General features: G+C 46.5%; 1 protein-coding gene across 2 annotated transcripts in view; it reads left to right on the top strand.

Moving 5' to 3' along the window:
* Positions 1-23,464, top strand: part of USP4 (ubiquitin specific peptidase 4) — a 45,941-nt gene that overhangs the window by 6,075 nt on the left and 16,402 nt on the right. Inside the window, exons 3-15 of one of the 2 annotated variants that reach the window (XM_084752618.1) lie at positions 2,843-2,973; positions 5,018-5,144; positions 8,759-8,904; positions 9,033-9,094; positions 12,141-12,281; positions 13,256-13,373; positions 14,442-14,615; positions 16,094-16,252; positions 17,612-17,836; positions 18,813-18,896; positions 19,458-19,552; positions 21,972-22,163; positions 22,976-23,064. In XM_084752618.1, the coding sequence (XP_084608744.1) occupies positions 2,843-2,973; positions 5,018-5,144; positions 8,759-8,904; positions 9,033-9,094; positions 12,141-12,281; positions 13,256-13,373; positions 14,442-14,615; positions 16,094-16,252; positions 17,612-17,836; positions 18,813-18,896; positions 19,458-19,552; positions 21,972-22,163; positions 22,976-23,064 (1,743 nt within the window). The remainder of the gene's footprint in view (positions 1-2,842; positions 2,974-5,017; positions 5,145-8,758; positions 8,905-9,032; positions 9,095-12,140; positions 12,282-13,255; positions 13,374-14,441; positions 14,616-16,093; positions 16,253-17,611; positions 17,837-18,812; positions 18,897-19,457; positions 19,553-21,971; positions 22,164-22,975; positions 23,065-23,464) is intronic. The other variant, XM_084752619.1, reaches the window with a different exon arrangement.

The raw sequence follows: 23,464 nt of genomic DNA, 5'->3' as shown, positions 1-23,464 counted from the left end.
AAAGCTAGTCCAGAACAGCCAGGGCTATACAGAGAAACCCTCTCGAAAACAAACAAAGTGTTAAACTTAGAATCATTAAACTCCTTTTGTAGCTGATGACCCTGTAGCGCCTGATCCTCCTGTCCCATCTCCTGGGTCCACAGGGCTGGTTTTTTCTTTTCTTTTTCTTCTTGAGACAAGATCTTTTTTTTTTTTTTGAGGGGGGTGTTCAAGACAGGGTTCTCTGTGTAGCCTTGGCTATTGGGAACTCAATCTGTAGGTGAAGCTGGCTTTTGCCTCTCAAGTGCTGTGCCTAAGCACGTGCACTCGCTTTGTAGGCCAGGCTTGGTTGCATCACATCCCATTAACATTCAAAGTCTTGTTGAGACAAGATCTTACTATGTAGTCCTGGCTGGTCTGGATCTTACAGGGATCCACCTGCCTCTACCTCATGAGTGCTAACAATGTGTGTGCTACCACGCCTGGCTCCTCATTTAAAAAAAAATTCATCTGCTACATCTGTTACAGCTGAGTCGCACCTTCATGGGCACTTTCCCGGCTTTACTGGTCTGAAGAGAACAGTGACTTCTGCCATTCTTAGAGTGAGTGTTGATAGATAGACAGGCTTAGCAGGGAGTACCCTTTATGGCTGGCAGGTGATTCGTCATCTTAGATGCTTCCCTAAGTGTGTTTCAGATATCTCTGTGGTGGATGTAAAATGAATGTTTAACATGTTAAATATTTCATTTCACACATTAGTGCCCATGTGAACTCTGACTTGGAATGTATAATACCAAGAATGCTTAGGTACTGGGCCTAGTGGTGGAGCACTTGGACTGACATGCATGTAGCTTTGGGTTTGCACTACAAAACCGTAATCACATAAACAGGGCTGTAAATGACACTCAGAGAGAAAGTACTTGCCTAGGGTATGCAAGGCCTTGGGTCTGATCGTAGAACTACAGACCAGAAGTCAGTCAACACTGCTGGACATGGCGTGCTCACCTTTGACACAAGCACTTGAGAGGATGGGGCGGGAGGATTGCTCTAAGTTCAGACTGCGGGGGCTATATACAGTTTATTCCAGGCCAGCCTGGATAGGAAGATCTTATTTCAAAACACTACACCACTAACCCAGTGGGTGACTGGGAGGTGGTGGTGAGCACCTTTAATCCCAGCGCTCGGGAGGCAGAGGAAGGTGGATCTCTGTGAGTTAGAGGCCAGCCTGTCTACAGAGCAAGTTCTAGATGAACAAAGATACATCCACACAGAAAAATCTTGTCTCAGAAAACCAAAGGCAGGCATAGGCTTTGGCTGTAGCTACTGGCAGAGAATTTTCCTCACAAGCAAGGCTGTAAGTTCAACTCCCAAGTACCTCCCCAAGAAAAGAGAAAACCAAAAGCCAGGCATTAGAGCACTCAGGCAGGCTGAGGCTATCTTGGACTACATACAAAGTTCAAGGCCAGCCTAGGTTACATTGGAAGACTGTCTCAAAAACAAAACAAAACAAATACACAAAAGAGAAGAAAAATAAGATGGTTAATTATGAGTGATTATAATAACAATCTTAGTGTTAGTGCATGAACTCAGACATCATCTATACATGAAACATTGACAAAGAAGACAAAAAAAAAAGATAAATACTGAGGCACTGAAGGGTTGGGGGGCGGGGCATGTTCTTACTAGTCAATCATGCCCAGAACCCTCCGTTTAATTCCCAGCGTGGCAGAAAAAACAGGTGCAGGTGGAAGGGATCAACAATAGAGTTTTCTTTCACTAATTAAGGGTTAGTCAATATATTTTTTCCCCCAAGGTGTCTGCAACTGTTGCTGGTTTGTTTTTGTTTTTTTTTGTTTTTCAGAAACTGGGAATGAACCTAGGATATCAAACATGCTAGGCAAACAGTCTGCTGCTCTTGGTTAACGTAGTCTTTTTTTTGGGGGAGGGTTACATTTAACTTTCTCTTATGGGTTGCTCATTCCACGGGCATAGTGCAGGTTAGAGGACAGCGCTGTGGATCTGTTCTCCCCTTCACCTTTATGTGTGTTCCTGGGATTGAATTCAGATTGGCAGATCTGTATGCCAAGAGCTTGCTTTCTTTTTTTTTTTCCAAGAGCTTTCACTTACTGGTTTTTTGTTTCGTTTTGTTTTCATTTTTGATTTTTTGAGACAAGGTTTTCCTGTGTAACAGAGCCCTGGCTGTCCTGGAACATACTTTACAGACCAGGCTGGCCTCAAAACTCACAGAGATTTGGCTGCGAGCACCCTTACCTGCTGAGCCATCTCCTCACTCAGTTTCTCTGACCCTGTAGTACCGTCTCCTCCCTAGCTTTTGTGTCCTGGGAAGTGGACACAGTAAGATCAGAAATTAAAGGTCATTCGTGGCTATGTAGAGATCAAAATCACACTGGACTACGTGTGACCTCTCAAAACAAGAACAAAAATGAGAAGTGTGGTAGTGGTGGTGGGGTCAGGGAGGAGAGAGAATATGGCTAATATATATATTTTTTGAGATGGAGTCTGGCTATGTTACCTATGCTAACCTTGAACTTCAGGGATTAAACAGCTCTTCCTCAGCTTCCTGAGGGCTGCAACTACAAGGATGAGCCTCTGACTCCACCTCACTCTTCTTTCTAATTTTAGACGAAATACAAGTGCCTCGAGAAAACATGACTAAGGATAAGGAGTGGTTAGTTAGGTCTGCTCTGTGTTATGGCTAGTGACAGAATTTTGGAGTATTGTGCTTATTCCTGTTGAATCTTTTCTTATGAAAAATACGTACGACCTTGTTTTTTAAAAACAATAAACAAAAAGGCTTTTCTGGGGAAAGGAGAATGAGATACGTGCTGATTTCCCTTTTCAGACCCTGAGAGTCAGACCTTGAAGGAGCACTTGATTGATGAGCTGGACTATGTGTTGGTCCCAACCGAAGCCTGGAACAAGCTGCTGAACTGGTATGGCTGTGTGGAAGGCCAGCAGCCCATTGTCAGAAAAGTGAGTGCTCAAGTTGTTGCCTGCTGGGTGCGGGGGTTCTCCTTGGTACACTGACTTGTGTTGATTTTCTGGGAAGATGAAGATACTTAAGTGGTTGAAGCCTTGTTGAGATCTTGTTTTTGTTTCATTTTTGTTTCACGAGACAGGATGTCTCTGTGGCCCAGGCTGGCCTTCTGCTGGTCATCTCCTGCCTCTTTAGTGCTCAAAATCTGGCCTGAGAGACTATTTCTAGGAAATGAAATGTTTGTGAGTACCTCAGGATGTTACAAAGAGGCCTCCAGATGCCAGAGCTTCCTGGTAGGTTAGGATGCTCATTAGAACACTCCAGTTGGGCCATATGGACATAAACTAATGTGTTGCTGCTCTTCCTTTTCCCCAGCACTGGGAGGGACTTCAGGGCCTTATACATGCTAAGCAAAAGTCCTACTTCTTACTAAGTTATCGAGCTAACCATTTCACCTATGCTCATGAGGCTGACTGTACTGCTAAGGAGTCAAAAAGTAGGTGTTTACACACAGAGAACATTAACTTGTCAAGGGCGGGGACACGCTGAGACAGAACACGGCTCAGTGCCTGTAGAGGACAGAAGTAATGGGGCTGCTACCTTGTCTCTCAGGTATTTGCTTTTCTTGCTAGAAAGGAATAACAGGTGTCTCCATTCCTGCTTGTTGATATTTAGACAGTACATCAATTTCTCATTTTTGTTGGGTATATATATATTTTTAAAGATTTATTTTTTTATCTATTATGTATACAATGCTCTGTATGCATGTACATCTGCGGGCCAGAAGAGGGCATCAGATCACATCATAAATGGTAGTGAGCCACCATGTGGTTGCTGGGAATTGAACTCAGGACCTCTGGAAGAGCAGACAGTGCTCTTAACCGCTGAGCCATCTCTCCAGCCCCATGTTTTCTTTAGTAGGAGAGAGCTTCATTTTTATTTTCCTGGTTTTTTTAAAACAGGGTTTCTCTGTATATCCCTGGTTGTCCTGGAACTTGCTTAGTAGACCACGCTGGCCTCTAACACACAGATAATTCACCTGTTTCTGCCACGCAAGTGCTGGAATTAAAGACCTGCACCACTGTGCCCGGCTTAAGAGCTATACTCTTAAGGATCATTATTCAAGATCAGAACCACCACTACCACCAACCCTTCTCCCCCTTTTTAAAAAAAAAAAAAGGCTGTTTCGTGTACTCTAGAATGGCCTCAGACTCCTGTGTAGCTCAGGCTGACCTTGAACTACTGGTCCTTCAGCCTCAGTTCCCTAGAGTTGAGATTAGGTTTATGTCACCATGCGTGGTTTCAGAACTTTTTTTTTTCCAGTTTGAAACCCTTGAGAGGTTAAGGAACAAAGAAGGATGCAGCCTTCTTCAGAGGTCTGCAAATGTTATCATGTAGTCCTGTAAGCATTCTGCTAAGACTTTTTTGTTGTTGTTGTTTGTTTTTATTTTTGTTTTTGTTTTGTTTTTTTTTGCGACAGTTTCTCTGTGTAACAGCTCTAGCTGTCCTGGAACTCACTCTGTAGATCAGGTTGGCCTCAACTCACAGAGATCTGCCTACCTCTGCTTCCGAAGTGCTGGGATTAAAGGCGTGTGCCACTACCGGAGGTTCTTCTAAGATTTTACCTATATTTTTTTTAGCCCTTTAATTTGACAAACCCTACAAGGGCCAAAACAAGAGTTTTTTGTTTTTTACTTTATCTATTTTTGGTTTTATGAGATAGAGTTTTTCTGTGTAGCTTTGCCTGTCCTGGACTCACTTTGTAGACCAGGCTGGCCTCGAACTCACAGAGATGCATGCCTTTAATTGTAGCACTGGAAGACAGAGGCAGGTGGGCCTCTGTGCATTCAAGGCCAACCTGGTGTACATAGTGAGTTTCAAGATAGCCAGGGACACCAGAGAGTCCTTGTCTCAAAAACAAACAATTCCTGAAGAAAACTTTTCTCGGGAGGTTTTAGCCTTCTGCTAGTGAGCCATGTTGCTCCTGAGGTTGGTCATGTGTCCAGCAGCGGCTCCTTCACCCCTGCCTCTTGCTTCCAGGTTGTGGAGCATGGCCTGTTTGTCAAGCACTGCAAGGTGGAGGTGTATTTGCTGGAACTGAAGCTCTGTGAGAACAGCGACCCCACCAATGTGTTAAGTTGCCATTTCAGCAAAGCAGACACCATTGGTAAGCAGCTGGCCAGGGTTAGGGCATGTGTCCAGAGGACAGAGCGCATTGTAACTGAGGGGAGAGAAGATGGGGTGCATGCTCTCTCTCTCTCTGTCTGTCTCTCTGTCTGTCTGTCTGTCTCTCTCTCTCTCTCTGTCTGTCTCTCTGTCTGTCTCTCTCTCTCTCTCTGTCTCTCTGTCTGTCTCTCTCTGTCTGTCTGTCTGTCTGTCTGTCTCTCTCTCTGTCTCTGTCTCTGTCTCTGTCTCTCTCTGTCTCTGTCTCTGTCTCTCTCTGTCTCTGTCTCTCTCTCTCTCTCTCTCTGTTTGTCTGTCTGTCTCTCTCTCTGTCTGTCTGTCTGTCTGTCTGTCTCTCTCTCTCTCTCTCTCTCTCTCTCTCTCTCTCTCTCTCTCTCTCAGATCTTATTTATTTTGTGTGTATGAGTGCTCTGCCTGCATGTGCACCTGCAGGCCAGAAGAAGGCATCAGATCTCATTATAGATGGTCATGAGCCACCATGTGGTTGCTGGGAATTGAACTCAGGCCCTTTAGAAGAGCAGATTGGGCTTTTAACAACTGAGCCATCTCTCCAGCCCCTTGGGTGCTATCTTAACACTTGTTACTCAACTGCGGTTGTCAGTCCTGGCTTGGAAATCTTTTCGCGAGGGAATTTTTGTGAAGAACCAGACCTAGGAACTGTGTTCTATAGAACAGGACTTGGGCAAGCAAGGTGGCCAGGAAGGAAGCTCAAGCAGGCTTGAACTCAGTATTTAGCCGTGGGTAACCTCATACTCTTCTTCTTTTTTTTTTCTGTTTGTTTGTTTTTGTTTTTTGAGACAGGGTTTCTCTGTGTGGGCTTGTCTGTCCTGGACTCGCTTTGTGGACCAGGCTGGCCTCGAACTCACAGAGATCTGCCTGCCTCTGCCTTTCAAGTGCTGGAATTAAAGACATGTGCCACCACTGCCTGGCTAACCTCATATTCTTTTTTTTTTTTTTTTTTTTTTTTGGTTTTTCGAGACAGGGTTTCTCTGTGTAGCCTTGGCTGTCCTGGACTCAGTTTGTAGAACAGGCTGGCCTCGAACTCACAGCGATCCACCAGCCTCTGGCTCCCGAGTGCTGGGATTAAAGGCGTGCGCCACCACGCCCGGCTCTAACCTCATATTCTTAATCTTCCTGTCTACACTTCCTAAGGCCTGGCTTATGTAATACTAGGGATTGTACTCATGGTTTCAGAGCCAAAGCTAACCAAACCAAAATAAAACAAACAGCCTCTATTCCTTGAGCTGGGCATCGTGGCTAACACTGTAATCCTAGCACTTGGAGTACAGAGACATGAGGATCTGCCTGGAGTTTCCCCTAGTGTGGTCTACTGTGAGACCCAATTTCAAAGGAAAAAAAAGAAAGGCTAGGGAGATGGCTGTGTAGACACGAGGACCTGAATTGAGATCCTAGGACCCACATAAGACACCACATGTGGTGTGTACCTTTAACCTCAGCACTGGGGAGGTGAGGCAAGCAGGTCGGCCCCTGAAGCTCATTAGTCAGCAACCCCAGCTAAGCCAGTGAGGCTCTAGGTTCAGAGGGAGATCCTGTCTCAAAAAATAAAAGATGGAAAGTGATGCAAAGATAACTGGAGGTGGCCTCTGGTCCCCACAGACACACACTCCCACACACAACGCTTGTGCATATACACAAACAAGTCATATGCTGCGCACAGAAAGCTCAGCAGTGGCTGGAGAGATGGCTCCGCAGTTAAGGGTCCTGGGTATTCTTCCAGAGGACTGAATTTCCCGCACCTACGTGGCATTCACAGTCATCTCCGTGGCTGCTCAGTCCCTATGAGGAAACACCGTGACCAAGGCAACGCTTTGCTGTTGTGTTTGTTTTTCAAGATAGGGTTTCTCTGTGTAGCCTTGGCTGTCCTGGGCTTTGTTTTGTAGACCAGGCTGGCCAAGGCAATTCTTAAAAACAGCAGCATTTAATTGGGGCTTCCTTACAGTTTTAGGGCATTAGTACATGATCATCATGGCAGGAAACAGAGTAGCATGGTGCTGGAGCAGTAGCTCAGTTCTGCATACTGATCTGCAGGCACAGAGAGGGAGAGGGAGGCAGAGAGAGAGGTCAGCACTGGGTCTAGTGTGGGCTTTTGAAACCTCCCAGTTACATACCTTCTCTAACAGAGCACAATCCTTCCCAAATAGTTCCACAAACTGGGACGCAGGCATTTAAGCACATGAGCCTATTGGGGTGGGGGGTGGGGGGAATTCTCATTCAAACCAACACATCAACTCTTTTTAACTCTAGTCCTGCAGATGGACACCTGTCTGCTGTCCAGGACAGCCAAGACTACACAGAGAAATCCTGTCTCACAAAACAAAACAAAAATAAGCAATTACATTGCTTCCCTTTCCCTCTCTTATAGTCCTTTCTTCAACTCTTTCCTGTGGCTTCCCCCACTTTCTCTAAAGTTGGTGAAATAAACTCAGAAGGTTGTATTTATATATTTTTGAGTGTGTCTAACAATAATGATTTTAGAGCCAGCTTCTTCTTTTTTTTTTTTTTTTGGTTTTTTGAAACAGGGTTTCTCTGTGTGGCCTTGGCTGTCCTGGACTCACTTTGTAGACCAGGCTGACCTCAAACTCAGAGATCCGCCTGCCTCTGCCTCCCGAGTGCTGGGATTAAAGGCGTGCGCCACCACGCCTGGCCAAAGCTAGCTTTTTTTTTCTTGGTTTGCTTCTCTTTTTTTTTTTGTTTTTGTTGTTTGTTTGTTTTTTTTGTTTTTTGTTTTTTTGTTTTTCGAGACAGGGTTTCTCTGTGTAGCCTTGGCTGTTCTGGACTCACTTTGTAGACGAGGCTGGCCTTGAACTCACATCGATCCGCCTGCCTCTGCCTCCCGAGTGCTGGGCTCTTTTTTTTTCTCTAAGATTTATTTATTTAATATGTATATACAGTGTTTTGTCTGCATATATACCTACATGCCAGAAGAGGGCACCAGATCTCATTATAGATGGTTGTGAGTCACTATGTGGTTGCTGGGAATTGAACTCAGGACCTTTGGAAGAACAACCAGTGCTCTTAACCTCTTAACCATCTCTTCAGTCCTGCCCCACCCCACCCCTTGTTTTGAGACAGGGTTTCTCTGTGTAGCCCTGGCTGTCTTGGAACTCACTATGTAGACCAGGCTGGCCTCAAACTCAGATCCACCTCTGCTCATGAGTGTTGGGACTGATTAAGGCGTGCACCACCTCCTCCTCTTGATGTTTGTTTTTCAAGACAAGGTTTCTCTGTGTAACCCTGGCCATCCTAGAATTTGCTGTGTAGATCAGGCTGGAATTACACTGCCTGCCTTTGCCTCCCAAGTGCTGGGATTGTAGGCAGGAGCCACTGTACCTGTGTCCTATGTTACTGCAGTGCTATAAATTAGCCCTGCACTATCATAGTATGCTGCTTTTTTGTTGATTTGGTTTTTTATTTTTTCAAGATAGGGTTTCTCTGTGTATCCCTGGCTGTCCTGGGCTCACTTTGTAGACCAGGCCTCAAACTCACAAGGATCCACCTGCCCATGCCTGGCCTGCCTCAGCTGTCTTTATCTTTGTCTCTGGAGAGAGCTCTGAGTGATGTTTTTCTTGCTCCTAGCAACCATTGAGAAGGAGATGAGGAAGCTCTTCAACATCCCTGCCGAGCGTGAAACACGGCTGTGGAACAAATACATGAGCAATACCTATGAGCAGTTGAGCAAGCTAGACAACACTATCCAGGATGCTGGGCTGTACCAGGGTCAGGTAGGAGTGCCCAGGCCATGCCCAGACAGGCAGCTCCGACTAGGGTGTGTGTCGAGCAGTCTTCTGGCAGTGAACATGTCAGAAGTAGGATGTTGCTCTGTGCTCATTTGGTTTCTCCTTTTACTCAGGTGCTAGTAATTGAGCCCCAAAATGAAGATGGCACATGGCCCCGGCAGACTGTACCAGCAAAGTAAGTGACTCTTCTCTCCTGTGTATCTGGCTCTCAGCTGCAGAGAAAGGGGAAGAGGGAGAGGGTTGTTCTGAATTAGATGGAAAATTGGTTTCCCATCCAAATCACAGTGTGTGAAGTGTCAGCCTTCAAGCAGCCTGCTTGACAGTCGAGTAAGAGATGCCTGCCGGGGTCACACCAAGGACAAGAGGGGGAGGAAGAAAAGTGGTCAGATCTGATATTACTGCTTTGCCAAAAATTGCTTTGTTTCTGCAAAGCTCCTTTACTTTTCTACTTGGGAGTTCAGCGGCTTTGAGAGAGAAAGGAAGGAGGGGTTTCTGGTGAGGGCTTGTGTGGCTTAAAGGTGGTGGTGGCTCTCTTCCACTCACCTGTGGCCTGTCAGGGATTACTGCTCAGTTGCTAGAGTTGGATTCCAAGCACAGTTACCTCAGGAGACATTCCTGTGACTTGTGGAATTGTGCACAGCCTTAGAAGGTCGCAGACAGAAGATTGTGAGTGCTCTTCTCCAGTGCAGGGAAATGACATCACTGTTTGCTGACGCGATGACAGAGAAGGAGCCAGGTGTGCGGCGTGCCCATAACCCCAGCCTATGGGGCCTTTGTTAGGGGGAGGTAGAAGGAGGAGCTCAGGGCCATCCTTGGCTACATAGTGAGTTGTAAGCTAGCCTGCTCTACAGGAGACCATAGCTACAAAAACAAGCAAACCTGTAGCTGAGGTGATGGCTCAGGTAAATTGCTTGCCACGCAGGCAGGAAGACCAGAGTTCACATTTCTGGAACCCATCTGTGTTGGGTCAGTGTGGTAGCCTGCCCATAATCCTCATGCAAAGGAAATAGAGACAGTCTCTGGAACAATATGGCCAGCCAGTCTAGCCAAAATGGTAAACTCTGGGTTCAGTGAGAGACCTTTCCTCAATATAGGGTGAAGAGCAATCAAGGAAGACACCCAACATAAACCTCAGCTTCTGCATGTACGAATGCACATGTACATGTTTGCCACACAAACACTCATACGTGTACTCCGTATATGCGCACCAAAAAAGAAAAAAAAACCCTGTTGTCACAAAATGCCTGTCTCCTTATCAAAAGAGAGTATCAAAATGTTTTGCAGATGTGATTAAATAATTAGTTGAAACCGGGAGACTCTGCAGGCAGACCATTGTAATCACAAGGCTCCCTGTAAGTGAAAAGGAGGCTGCAGAGTCATAGCAGGTGTGAGGTCAGACGCAGAGTCAAAGCAGTGGGACGTGAGAACCAGGATATGTGAGCAGCCTTAGAAGAACCCCAGAGTTTCCACAAAGGACTAAAACTTAGATTCTTTGACTTTAACTCAGAACTCTTTTTTTTTTTAAATTATTTTATGTGCATAGGCATTTCCCTGTATGTATGTCTCTGTATTATGTATGTAGCTGATGCCTGTGCGCAGCATAGAAACCAATAGAAAAGTTCAGACTAGACAGCTCCCTTCTTTTTCTTTTTAAAAACGATTTATTTATATTATGTATGAGTGCTCTGCCTGCATATACACCTGCAGACCAGAAGAGGGCATCAGATCACAGTATAGATGGTTGTGAGCCACCATGTGGTTGCTGGGAATTGAACTCAGGACCTCTGGAAGAGCAGTCAGTACTCTTAACCTCTGAGCTGTCTCTCCAGCCCCACAGCTCCCTTCTTAACTAGAAGTGCCACAGAACATAGAGAAAGTAACCCCCAAACTGTGAACTGTCTAGGGCAGTGTTTCTCAGTCTGTGGGTTAAATGACCTTTTCATAGAGGTCACCATCTAAGATGATCAGAAATATAGCTATTTACATCATGATTCATAACAATAGCAAAATTACAATTATGAAGTAGTAATGAAAATAATTTTATGCCTGGGCGTGGTAGTGCACACCTTTAATCCCAGCACTTGGGAGGCCGAGGCAGGTCGTTCTCTGTGAGTTTGAGGCCAGCCTGGTCCACAAAGAGAGTTCCACGACAGCCAGGGCTATTATACAGAGAAATCCTGTCTCGAAAAACCAAAAAAAAAAACAACAAAAAAAAGGTGTATGTTTTAGGAGGGGCGGTCATCACACCATGAGGAACTGTATCAAAGGGTCACAGCATTAGGAGGGCAGAGAACCAGCGATCTAGGGAGAACACCCTGGGAGGTTGGCTTGCCACCTGTGAGGTGCAGTTGGCGACGTAGAGCAGAGGCAGGCTGGCTGTCTTGTCCGTGTACTTCTTTGTCTTCTTAGCTTTGCTTCTCTTTATCTGTCCTACACTCTGAAGTTAAGACTTTCCAGTAAAGGAGACAGCCTTTGGAAAATAGCAGTGCTCCCTTGAGATTCCATGAAGACCTGAGTCTCTTGTAAGGTGCGTTGGCCGAGTGAGCATATACTGGAATTCCTGAGGCACATTCCTTTTCTTGATCTCCAGTGCAGTGTCAGACCCTGGTGAACAGGAGCCTACAGCCACAAAGTAGACATTCTGTTTGGTCAGGAAACAAGATCAATAAGGAAAACACTTGTGCCCACTGACTTAAAAGCAATATAGCCAAAACTGAGGGAGAAAATTATCAAGTCCCAGGATTTGGGATGGGGCAGATTTAACCTGGTCCTTGAGACAGAGACTCTTCATAAGTGTAAATGCAGGCACATATGTGGTAGAGTATGCTTGTGGAGGTCAGAGGTCAGCTTCAGATGTCAGTTCCTGCTTTCCACTAGTGTGAGACAGGGATCTCTTGTCATTTGCCACCTACTCCAACCTAGCTGACCAGCACCTGGGCCACCAGCTTCCAACAGCTCTCTTATTTCCACTTCATAGCTCCTGAGTATAAAGGGATTTTGCAGGGTGAGCAACTGAGGATGGAGAGAGCTGCTTCCGTTCCTCTTTCCTCTTTCTATGTAGACCAGACTGTGCTCGAGCTTTCTGAGTTCCGGGCAGCCTGGTATGAGCCGTGAGGCACACCTAAGAATACTGGGTTATTGAGAAAAAAAGGCCTAAGGCAATGAACAGGGCCTGTACTTTCCAAAAAGTCAGTGGTATTATTTTTGCTTCTCTCTCTCAGATCAAGCACTGCACCTAGCAGAAATTTTACTACCTCTCCAAAACCATCCGCAAGTCCCTATTCCTCAGTGTCTGCCTCTCTCATTGCAAATGGTGATAGCACTAACACCTCTGGGATGCACAGTTCCGGTGCCAGCAGGGGGTAAGAACAGGCCTTTTACTTTGCTTTCCTTCCCTCTGAGTCCTTTCTCGGGAGTTCTGGACTGCTCATCTGTTGCTAAGACAACGCTTGTGGGATTAGAGCTTCCTGGGAGAGTGTGCTGCATGTGGTTTTTCAGTCCATTTCCTACCTGCAGTAAAGCATGCCTCCTACTTCTGACTTCATTACTTGTTCTTTTGCAGTCTGGTGTTTTCTCCAGTCCATGCCATTGATAACCTTTTTTTTCCCCCTCCTCAAGACAAGGTTTCTTTGTGTAGTCTGGACGGTCCTGGACTCTCTTTGTAGACCAGGCTGGCCTCGAACTCACAGACATCCACCTGCCTCTGCCTCCTGAAGGCTGGAATTGCAGGTGTGCACCACTGCACCCAGCTACCATTGATAATGTTGAGGGCAGGATGGCTGATGTAGGGACATTAGAACATTTGTGAAGGGATGGCCTGGTCAGATGGCACCTGTGAGGGGACTGTTCTCAGTTCTGGCAGAACCTTGATCTCCTCTTAGTAGCTGTGCTCCTTTCTCCATGTGGGTTAGGAACATGTGCCGTAAAACAGACAGGGAGGGAGAGAGAGAGTGGATTAGCACTCAGGGCCAGTCAAGGCTGGGGTGGCCTAGTGGATGGTGGCACGTGTCAGCTCTTGATCTTGGTACCTAAAATATTCTTTCCTGAAATCATCTGAGAGTTACTAGCTTTCCAGAATGTTATAAAATTAGTTGCCAAAATCTAAGAGAAGAAAATACAAATAGCATTTCTCCCTTTAAGGCTCTCCGTACTGCCTGCTAACATGTCAAGTAGAGGCAGAGAGGGAGGACTAGAGGACCTGATGAGGTAGGGGACGTTTACATTGTGAGGTTATGACCAGGCACAGTTCTGGAGGCCCAAGCAGAGCTCCAAAAGTCACCCTAAGGGCATATGTACAGCACTTGCTTTCATTGCTGGTGTGGGTTTTGTTTTTCAGTGGATCTGGCTTCTCTGCTTCGTATAATTGCCAGGAGCCCCCATCGCCTCATGTACAGCCTGGCCTCTGTGGACTTGGAAACCTGGGGAACACCTGCTTCATGAACTCTGCTCTGCAGGTAATAAGACTGTGGGTCTTTTTTTTTTTAATTATGTATACAATGTTTTGCCTGCATATTCACCTGCAGGCCAGAAGAGGGCACCAAATATCAGTGTAGATAGTTGTGAGCCTTTCCGTGGTTGCTGGGAATTGAACTCAGGACCTTTGGAAGAACAGACAGTGTTCCCAACCTGTGAGCCATCTCTCCAGCCCCCAAAACTGTGGGTCTTAGTAAGTGAGGAGTGCATCTTCCCTTAGAGTCACTCCCTCCACTTCACCTCCTGTTAGTGCTTCAGAGGTCTCTGCCAGTCTACCTCCTGCTGGCCAGTTCTGAATGGCTCCATCAGTGTTTGTGGTCCTGACATGTCTGTTGTTTGCTTAGTTGGCTGATGCTTTTTTGAAACTCAGGCTCTTCTCTCAACATGAAAAGGTGAAAGGGCTAGGGATATAACCAGTGGTGCAGAGTGATGGGCGTTCTCAGTGCTGGCCTCAGCCCCTAGCACTACTACTACAAAGCCAAACAAGAACCAGTGTTAGCGTGGTCAGGAACAGCTCAAGTTCAAGTCCTAGACTACAGAGGTATCTCACCTCAGAAGTTCATCTTTATTCATTCATCAGGTATTTATTGGGTAGATACTATGTAGTAACATGGTGACAGACACGGGCTGCAAGGGGCTCAGAATCCAACTACAATATTAGAAGGTCATGGTCTCTAAGAATGCCCTGAGTTGTGAACCCAACTGCAAGTCAGAGTTTCCCCAGGAGCACTCTTGACTTTGATATTTGCTAGCAGGAGATAGGAGTTTACTTAAAGCTATCATAGTTTATTCAGGATAATGGTTTGTGATGAGGAAAGGATATAGATTAAAGTTAGTAAAGGGAAAAAGTAAACAGTGTCCAGGACGGGCCAGGTGCAGAGCTCCGGTGTGTTTCTGTATATCTGCCGTCCCAATAGTTGGAAGACCATGGCAAAAGGATCGCCAGCAGTTTGGAACCAGTCTGGTCTAGGCATGAGAAACAAAAAGAACTCGGTTTGTCGTTAGTCTGCGTGCTGTGGGCTGTGAGCACTGGTTTGGTTCTGTTTCAGTGCCTGAGCAACACTGCTCCGCTGACCGAGTACTTCCTCAAAGATGAGTACGAGGCCGAGATCAACAGAGACAACCCTCTGGGGATGAAGGGGGAGATTGCGGAGGCCTACGCAGAGCTCATCAAGCAGATGTGGTCTGGAAGGGACACTCACGTGGCACCTCGGATGTTCAAAGTAGGTTGAGATATAGTACCTTTTTCCCTCAAAGCAAAACCTTGTTTTTACATTTATATGTGTGTGTACACACTCGTCTGCATTTGTGCACACATGCATGTACCGTAGCACAAGTGTAGAGGTCAGAGGACAACTTGCAGGAATTGATTCTCTCTACCATGTAGGTCCAGGGGATCAAACACAGGCTTGGAAGGGAGCATCAGCCCTGGCTATCCTGGACTAGCTTTATAGACCAGGCCGGCCTTGAACTCATAGCGATCCACCTGCCTCTGCCTCTTAAGTGCTGGGGTGTGTGCCACCGCCTGGCTGAAAGGCAGTTCTTATTCTTTTTCCTCTTGGTTAATAATATTGACGACTCTCTTTCATATACTTGGCCACATTGATCCCCGAGAAATACAAGTAAATCACTGTTTGTATAATAAATTATAAGAAATGCTAGAATTGAATGGCAACACACTGGGCTCGTTCCAGTGTAAGCAATTTACAAATAGCATGGTAGGGTAGTGTGGCATTCTCTCTCTTTACTGACGGACACAGTTGATCTCTGCACTGTCTGGTAGTTGCCATTAGCCAGGCGCTACTGAGCACTTGTAGTACGCTTGGTATGAACAAGAATCTGAACTTGGAGGGCTGGGTCCAGATTTGATTCCCAGCACCTCCACGATGGCTCACAACCACTCTAGTTCCAGGGACTCCAAAGCCCTGCTCTGCCCTCCGTGGGTACCACATAGCACATGGCACAAAACCATACATACAGGCAAAACCTCCATACACATAAATAAAGTATTAATATTACCAAAGAGTCTCAACTGTAAATTGTGCTAACTTTCTCCTTGGTGTTACGGATGTAACCCAGGGCTTTGCGCATGCTGAGTAAGCACAGGTGAGCTCTGTCCCAGCTCCTCTGTTTATATAACACAGATATAGAACAGTGCTTGTCCAATTTTAGACTCCATCATACTGTCTGGGAAGCTTATTTCAGGAGACTCTGGCCCATCCCTGGAGTTTCTGGCTGAGTCTCAGTGGGGCCTTAGAGCTCCTTTCTGATAAGCTCCCAGTGGGAAGCTACTTTTCAAGCATGGCTGGTAAGATTGTCCTGCATAGTCAAATCCAGGGATGTGCATGCTGTCCTGTGTGTCACTCCCATACGTGATGCACTCTGACCCACAAGAGGACATTAACGTGGGGTTCCCATCACTGCTTGGATATGTCAGCTGAGAGGGCCTCCCTTCCCGTTAGGATAAGGGCCTGGTTTCAGGCCTGTGGTTTTCTTGGCTTTCTGACCTGAGCTGTTCTCTGGTGGGCCCATTAGCATCAGGGTGGCTCTTGAGGCGTTTGCTGAGCTGTCACTCAGGTGAGGTTTCTCATGTCCCAACTGACTGTAAAGCTATTGTTGTGAGCAGTGCCCCTCTGACTTGTTTGCTTTCCCCCCCTTTACTATTTTATTACACCTCCTGATGGAATTGCTTTTGTTGCAGACACAAGTGGGACGATTTGCCCCTCAGTTTTCTGGCTGCCAACAGCAAGACTCTCAGGAGCTGTTAGCCTTTATTCTAGACGGATTACACGAAGACCTCAACCGAGTAAAGAAGAAGCCCTACCTGGAGCCAAAGGATGCCAACGGGCGGCCAGATGCGGTATGATATTGAAGCTGTCTGCACAGTAGCCCACAGAGACTCCCTTCTGTTGGCAGCATGGGAACAGTCTTCTGGTGTTGGGGTTAGTGCGAGGGCCCTGGTTGCCTCTCACTGTTATTCATGACAGGATGCGTTCCTAGCAGAAGGAAGCTAACTGTAGTTGCCTTGTTTCTTTCTTTCCCAGCACTCCAGATCGTTCTCTCAGGGCCCTTTGAATGCTAGACAGGCCCTCAGCCTCTGAGCTCCAGCCAGCCCGGCTACAGCTGGGATAGTTACGGCTGTCCTAATACATCCTCAGGGTTCTTCAAGTGAGTTAGTTTGGTTAGCATTTTTTGGCAAGCCAGGAATGAAAGAACTCCAGAAACTGTAAAACAGTCGTGACCTCAGTCTCTAACCCAGGCAGAGCTCAACTTCCCAAGTAGCCAGTTTGTTGTGGGTCAGGATCTTATTAGTAGTCTAGGGTGGCATCAGAATGTAGCTGAGGGTGCCTAGAAATTTTCGGTGTTTTGCCTCTAGAGTATAAAATAGCCTCTTCTCTCTTTGATTAATAGATGTTTCACTAGGACTAATTAAGACACAGATAATTGTTGCCTTGATTTTCTGGTGCATGGACCATACTGCATCAAAATGATTGATATGAGTGTTTTAAGATAGCACTCAAATCTTAAAGAAAACACCACGAATTAAAGCTGGATATGGTGGCACATGCCTTTATAATCCCAGCACTTGAGGAAGCAGAGGCAGGTGGATCTCTGTGAGTTCCAAGACAGCCTGGTCTACAAAGTGAGTCCAGGATAGTCAGGGCTACACAGAGAAACCCTTCTCGAAAAATTAACAAACTCAACAACAAAACCCCATGAGTTAGCTTAAATATACTATTGATTAAAAATCTGCCCTAAGGGAGCCGGGCATGGTGGTGTACACCTTTAATCCCAGCACTTGGAAGGCAGAGGCAGGTTGATGTCTGAGTTCGAGGCCAGCCTGGTCTACAACATGAGTTTAGGACAGCCAAGGCTACACAGAGAATCCCTGTATTGAAAAACCAAAAGAAAAACAAACAAACAAAAAAATAAACAAGAAAAGCCTTAAGGGCCTTTAGATCATTGGACACAAAGGGTTGGTTTATTGGACACAAAGCCTTTCAGGTTGGCTCTGTGCCTGTAGTGTCTCAGGAGCCCTTACTCTTCCATATTCTCGGTTGGCATCTTAGTAAGTGTGGCTGTGGTGATAGAGCTAGCCTGTGGTGGGAGGTCATGGCCCACCTTCTGCTCCGTCCAGGGTTTGTTACAAAGCATTCTGGATTCAGGGGAAAGGATGATTGTAGAGAATCTCTTACTTGGTCCTTCTCTTTTCATCCAGGTGGTAGCAAAGGAAGCCTGGGAAAACCACAGGCTGAGAAACGACTCTGTAATTGTGGATACTTTCCATGGCCTTTTCAAATCTACTTTGGTTTGCCCAGAATGTGCTAAAGTTTCAGTGACCTTTGACCCATTTTGCTATCTAACTCTCCCACTGCCTTTGAAGAAGGATCGAGTTATGGAGGTCTTCCTGGTTCCTGCTAACCCTCAGTGCAGACCTATCCAGGTAACAGAATCCTGTCTTTCATAGCACCCCTCACTGAGTGGACTCTGGCCCCTGCTGGGACTTCTTTCTATCTGTTGCACAGGAAACTCAATCAACCGTGCCTGGGTCCCCTTGGGCTTAGTTTGTGTGTGCACACTGGGCCTCTGTCAGACCTTTGTGTAAGCCCATCAGCACCTGTTGTGATGGTCCTTGGGGTTTCTCGGTCACTTTCTCATTATGCACCTGTAGTAACTTGGCTTACCTGCTAATGTCCTTGGATGTTGGGGGAAATGTAGTAGAGTTTCCTTAAGTTTGTCTTCAAATCCAGTAGGCGAACAAGCCAGATGAGAGGAATGGCCAGTGGGTCTTCATGTGCAATTCTGCTGGTGGCAAGGTGACACCTGCTGGGTGCGGTGGCACACACCTTTTCTCCAGCACTCACGGGAGGCAAAGGCAGCTAGAGCGGATCTCTGTGAAGTTGAAGCCAGCTTAGTCTATGTAACGAGTTTCAGGCTAAGTAGGGCTACACAGTGAGGTTCTGTCTCAAAAAAAAAAAAAAAACTCCACAAAAAAACAACAACAAGCTGGGTGTGATGGTGCACGCCTCCCAGCACTTGGGAGGCAGAGACAGGTGGATCTCTGTGTGTTCGAGGCCAGCCTGGTCTACAAAGTGAGTCCAGGACAGCCAAGGATACACAGAGAAACCCTGTCTTGAAAAACAAAAAAAAAACCAAGGCAATTTTTAGGCTTTTAATAATTCTTTAAAGGAAATAGTGACCTGATCCAAAAAGTAGAGGATAAACAAGAACAATATTCGGGAGGGAAGGAGATGGCTGCCTGAATTTGCAGCTATGCTGACACCAAAGACTTGGCTCTGTCAGCTGCCGCCATGACTCATCTGGGCCGTGCACTGCCTCTGAAGAGCCCTTGTGTCCCCTCCCTGTTCATTCCCTATCTCTTGATTCCCCCTGTCACCTTGACTATTTCTCCTTTGCAGTACCGTGTGACAGTGCCATTGATGGGGGCCATTTCTGACCTGTGTGAAGCTCTCTCCAAGTTGTCTGGCATTGCTGCAGAAAATGTAAGGCGGGAGTGTTACTGGCCTTGACACCCTTACGTCACTTTATGGCCCTTTGGAGTTTACTCTCAAACTCTTAGGCACTTGACCGAGGTGGTTGTTATCAGACAGCACAAGTGTGGTCATTGGTGTGTGTCTTGGGTACCTCATGGCTCTGGCCTTGCTCACAGTGCCTTCCAGCACAGGGAGGCACAACTTTCTTCCGTTGTGATAGTGCTACCCAGAGGGACAAGAGTAGGGCGCTGCTTTCGTCACCCTGTGCTGCGTGCGGGCTGTGGGGACTGGCTCTGGGAAGGCCTTGGGGCTTGTAGGCAGCGACCTGGTCAGTCCCTGGGCAGCACTCAGGTCTTGCCATTCCTACTACTTGAGGGCAGATGTCACCAACAGGGCCATTGCTGCTGACAGCCATGCTGCTTCTGCAGTCGTGGCCCTTGCCTTGGGACCACTCATAAGGTGGCCCTCTGCAGGCAACGCTTGAGTAGGGCGGTTTTGCACTGGGTTTGTACTCAGTGAGCAGGAGCTCTGTGAGCCGTCCTGTTAACTTTCTGTACTCTTGATTCTTAGATGGTGGTCACTGATGTATATAATCACCGATTCCACAAAATTTTCCAAATGGATGAAGGTTTAAGCCACATCATGCCTCGAGACGACATTTTTGTGTAAGTACTTCACAGTTTGTGGTACATGATCAGAGGAAACACTGGCGAGGCTCTGCTGTGTTTGCCAGGTCTGACATAGGTGCTTCTCACCACAGCCCTGGTAGGTGAATAGTGCTACTAAGTACGCAGACAGGAAGTTAGCGTGCTTCTCTGAGTCACCCTAATCTGAAAGAGACAACAGTGAACCTGGAACTCAAGGCCCGGGTGCTGACCATTGCTAACTTCACAGTCTTTGAGAATGTATCTTGTGAGTTGTTCTTTAAAATCCTGCTGTACTGGCCAGCAAGGTGCCTCAGTAGGAAAGGCTATGTGTTGCCGAGCCTAACAACTAGAGTTTAAGCCCTCCAACCCACATAGAAGGAGGAGAGAACCATCTCCCCTCAAATTGTCCTCTCATCTCTACACCTGTGTCATGCACTTGTGTGCGCACACACACTCACACACTCACACTCACACGCTCGTGCACACACTTGAACTTGCAAGAACAGTTTTTCAGAAGACATCTCCTGAGCTTGAAGTTGTGGTCAGTGAGCACCGCTCCTGCAGCGGTCACGGTCGCCTGTAGCACTGGTTCCGGGGGCTCTGATGCAGCAGGCCTGAGGGCACCATGCACCTGTGTGGGGTACGTAACCCACGAATGCATATGCTCAAATGTCAGTAACTCTTTAAGGAATTTTTCTGTTTCCTGCATGAATCCTAATCAGGACCACTTAACCAAGCATTAGGGAAGAGGGCTGTTTGAAAGTTTTCAAAAATTGAACCAGTAAGTTTGTCTACCCCTGTAGAGAGAGGGAAAGACTGCAGTCAGTTGCCAATACTTTTGGTAACATCTTTTCCAGAACAACAAATGTTACCCCTAAATCTCCTGACCCCATCAGGTTGGTATCGTTGATTCACTATTTAAGACATAGATTTCAAAATCATTTGTTTGTGTTAGTAGTTTCTTTGACTTTTTAAAACATTGGATATGGCTGGACGAGTTGATGTTGCCTTTGACCCAGTGTTTGGGCGGTAGATCTATATACCTTGTAGACCAGCCTGGCCGACGTAACAAGTCCCTGGCCAGCCAAGACTGCGCAGTAAACCTTTTTAAAACAAAATGGTGGGAGGGATAGTTATTTTACTTCTGTGGTTTTGAATAACAATGGCAAACAACTGGTTTTAAAACTTAACCTATTTGGTAAGGCTGGCTGGCAGTCTATTTCCTGATAATGAATCCTTGTGTTATATTTGACTTTATTAAAGAGCAAAGCACTAAGAATACAGCTTTAAAAGTTGAGCTTTTAAGCGAGCTGTGGTGGTGCACGCCTTTAATCCCAATACTCGGAAAGCAGAAGTAGGAAGAACTCTGTAAGTTCAAGACCAGTCTGGTCTACACAGCGAGTTCAGGACAGCCAAGATTACTCAGAGAAACTCTGTCTGGGGGGGCGGGGGCAGTTGAGCTTTTAGCTGGGCAGTTGTGGCGCACACCTTTAATTCCAGCACTCAGGAGGCAGAAGAAGGCAGATCTCTGTGAGTTCCAGGCCAGCCTAGGCTATAAAGCAAGTTCCAGTAAAGCAAGGGCTAGAAAGAGAAACCGTGTCTCAAAAAACCAAAAAGGAAAAAAAAGTTGGGCTCTTCTTAACAAGGCGTGTTGTCAGAGTCTGTTGTCCTAACCCTCAGGGACCCTCAGGGCAAGATGATTGCAAGTTTGAGACCAGCTGGAACTAGTAAGATGCACAGACACTAGTCAGCTTTGGGAAATTCTGTAATCCCAGCCTTTGGGAGATTTAGTCAGAAAGGTGTCTGTGAGTTCAAGGCCAGCTTGGCCTACATAGTAAGTCTAGGACAGTTTGGAGGACCTAACAAAATCCTCTCTCAAAAACAAAAGAGGGAGGAGGGGGCCTGGGAAGGTGACTTAGTTGGCAGCTTGCTTACCACTCCATAAACCAGGTCTGTCTGTAATCCCAGCACTGGGAAGGTGGGAGTGGAAGGGTTAAAAGTTTAAGGTTCTCCTCAGTCTTGTAGTAAATTTGAGGCTTGCCTGGGATATGGAAGGAAGGCGAGAGACGGAGACTGAAATTTTTGATTAGTTTTTAAAAGTTGAGCTCTTGCTGAAAAAGGTGAAGTTGATGATGAGTTCTCCGTGTGGTGCAGACGATGGCCCTTGTGTCTTCTGAAGGTCAGAGAGACTGGCCCACAGTTTAAGAATTTCTGAGGGTGAGGAGCAGACTAGTCTTGAGTTGTGTAGGTTCACATGCATTGACAATGGTCCTTGATGAGGCTGTTGACTCACCCAGGAACTAGCTTATCTCCCCTTCCCCCTAAGAGGCACTTGACTTGTCTTTTAGAATCACTGTCCTCCCCGTCTGTTTGCAGCGTATAGCTATTTGCTGACTGGGCCTGCTGCTAAAGGTTCCCTCTTGTGTGACTCATGCAGGTATGAGGTCTGCAGCACTTCTGTGGATGGCTCGGAGTGCATCACTCTTCCCGTCTACTTCAGAGAGAAGAAGTCCAGGCCGTCAAGTACTTCTTCTGGGGCCGTGCTCTATGGGCAGCCACTCCTTGTTTCTGTCCCTAAGCACAAGCTTACCCACGAGTCTTTGTACCGGGCTGTCTGCGATCGTATCAGGTTGGTACCAGAAAAGTAATCTGGTTGTTACCTAAGATTAATTGATCCAGCAACTTTAGTCCCTTGCAGTTTCTCTGTTGATCCCATGTACTCAAGCTCTGGAATTGGGCCAGCCCCTGGGAGGGCCAGGGCAGAGGCTAGCAGGATGGGGTGACTGGCACACTACACGACACGAGCCAGTGTGTGTTCAAGCCACTGATTCCTACAACTTTATCTACTATCTTAGAGTGGAATGTGCTTGGGTGGCATTCAGTTGGAAGAGAAGAGGGCTTTCCCAGCATGCGGAAGCCCTGTGTTCAGTTGCCACAGCTCTGTAAACAGGCGTGGTTATAGTGCACCCCTGTACTGTTAGCACTGGAGATGCGGAGGCTGGTGGGTCAGGAGTTAAAAGTAATTCTTAGGTATATAGCAGATTTGAGGCCAGCCTGGGATACATGAAACTCTGTTTTTCTAATTAAATAACATCAGGCACATGACATTCCTTTTCTTTTCTTTTTGGATTAACAGTCCTGGTTGTCCTGGACGCTTTGTAGACCAGGCTGGCCTTGAACTTGGAGATTAAAGTGCTGGGATTAAAGGCACGCACCACCATGCCTGGCCTGACACTCCTAAAAGACCTGAAACCAGCCAGCCTTTCTTGGTATCTTCATTGGCTTCTTAGGTTAACATGTGATCTCTCAGGTTCCTCTTAGTTTCTTGAGCCATTGCATTATGCTTGTGAGTAACTGAATATGTAAGTCACTTATTGCTGCATATTTGTATATTGGAAAAAGAGTTAAATGTTAATACTAATAATCTTTTGGTTTTTTAAGCCGCTATATAAAACAGCCTTTGCCTGATGAATTTCTCAGCTCACCCTTGGAGCCTGGGGCCTGCAATGGCTCCAGGGGCAGCTATGAAGGTAAGCATTCCTGCTACTGGGCTGTGGGGCCTTGACGGCCACATTGCTCGTGATTTCTCTCTCTTCTTGGAAAGTGTTAAACACACGGAAGTATTTGACTCTGCGCTGGTAGACAGTAGGTCTGTCAGTCCCCATTGTTAACTTTGGGACTTTGTAGAGTCCCCACAGCTCCCTGGTCACACACGTTGTGTTTCATCTCAGACACACTGCGCCTGGAGAGATTGGGTAACAAAGCTAAGGCTATGAAGCGAAGTGAAAATGTTTGGTTTTTTAGTGCTGGGTTAGAACTTACTATGCAGTCTGTGCTTGATTTACTTTTCAGTCCTGCCAGGCACTGGTCTTACAAGATTTACGTGTTTGTTTTTGTTTTTCAAGACAGGGTTTCTCTGTGTAGCCTTGG

The sequence above is a fragment of the Acomys minous genome (genome assembly GCF_964271855.1).
Source record: "Acomys minous genome assembly, chromosome: 13".
Classification (NCBI taxonomy): domain Eukaryota; kingdom Metazoa; phylum Chordata; class Mammalia; order Rodentia; family Muridae; genus Acomys; species Acomys minous.
Note: the sequence above shows the minus strand (reverse complement) of the source record. Positions and strands in the feature narration are given on the sequence as shown.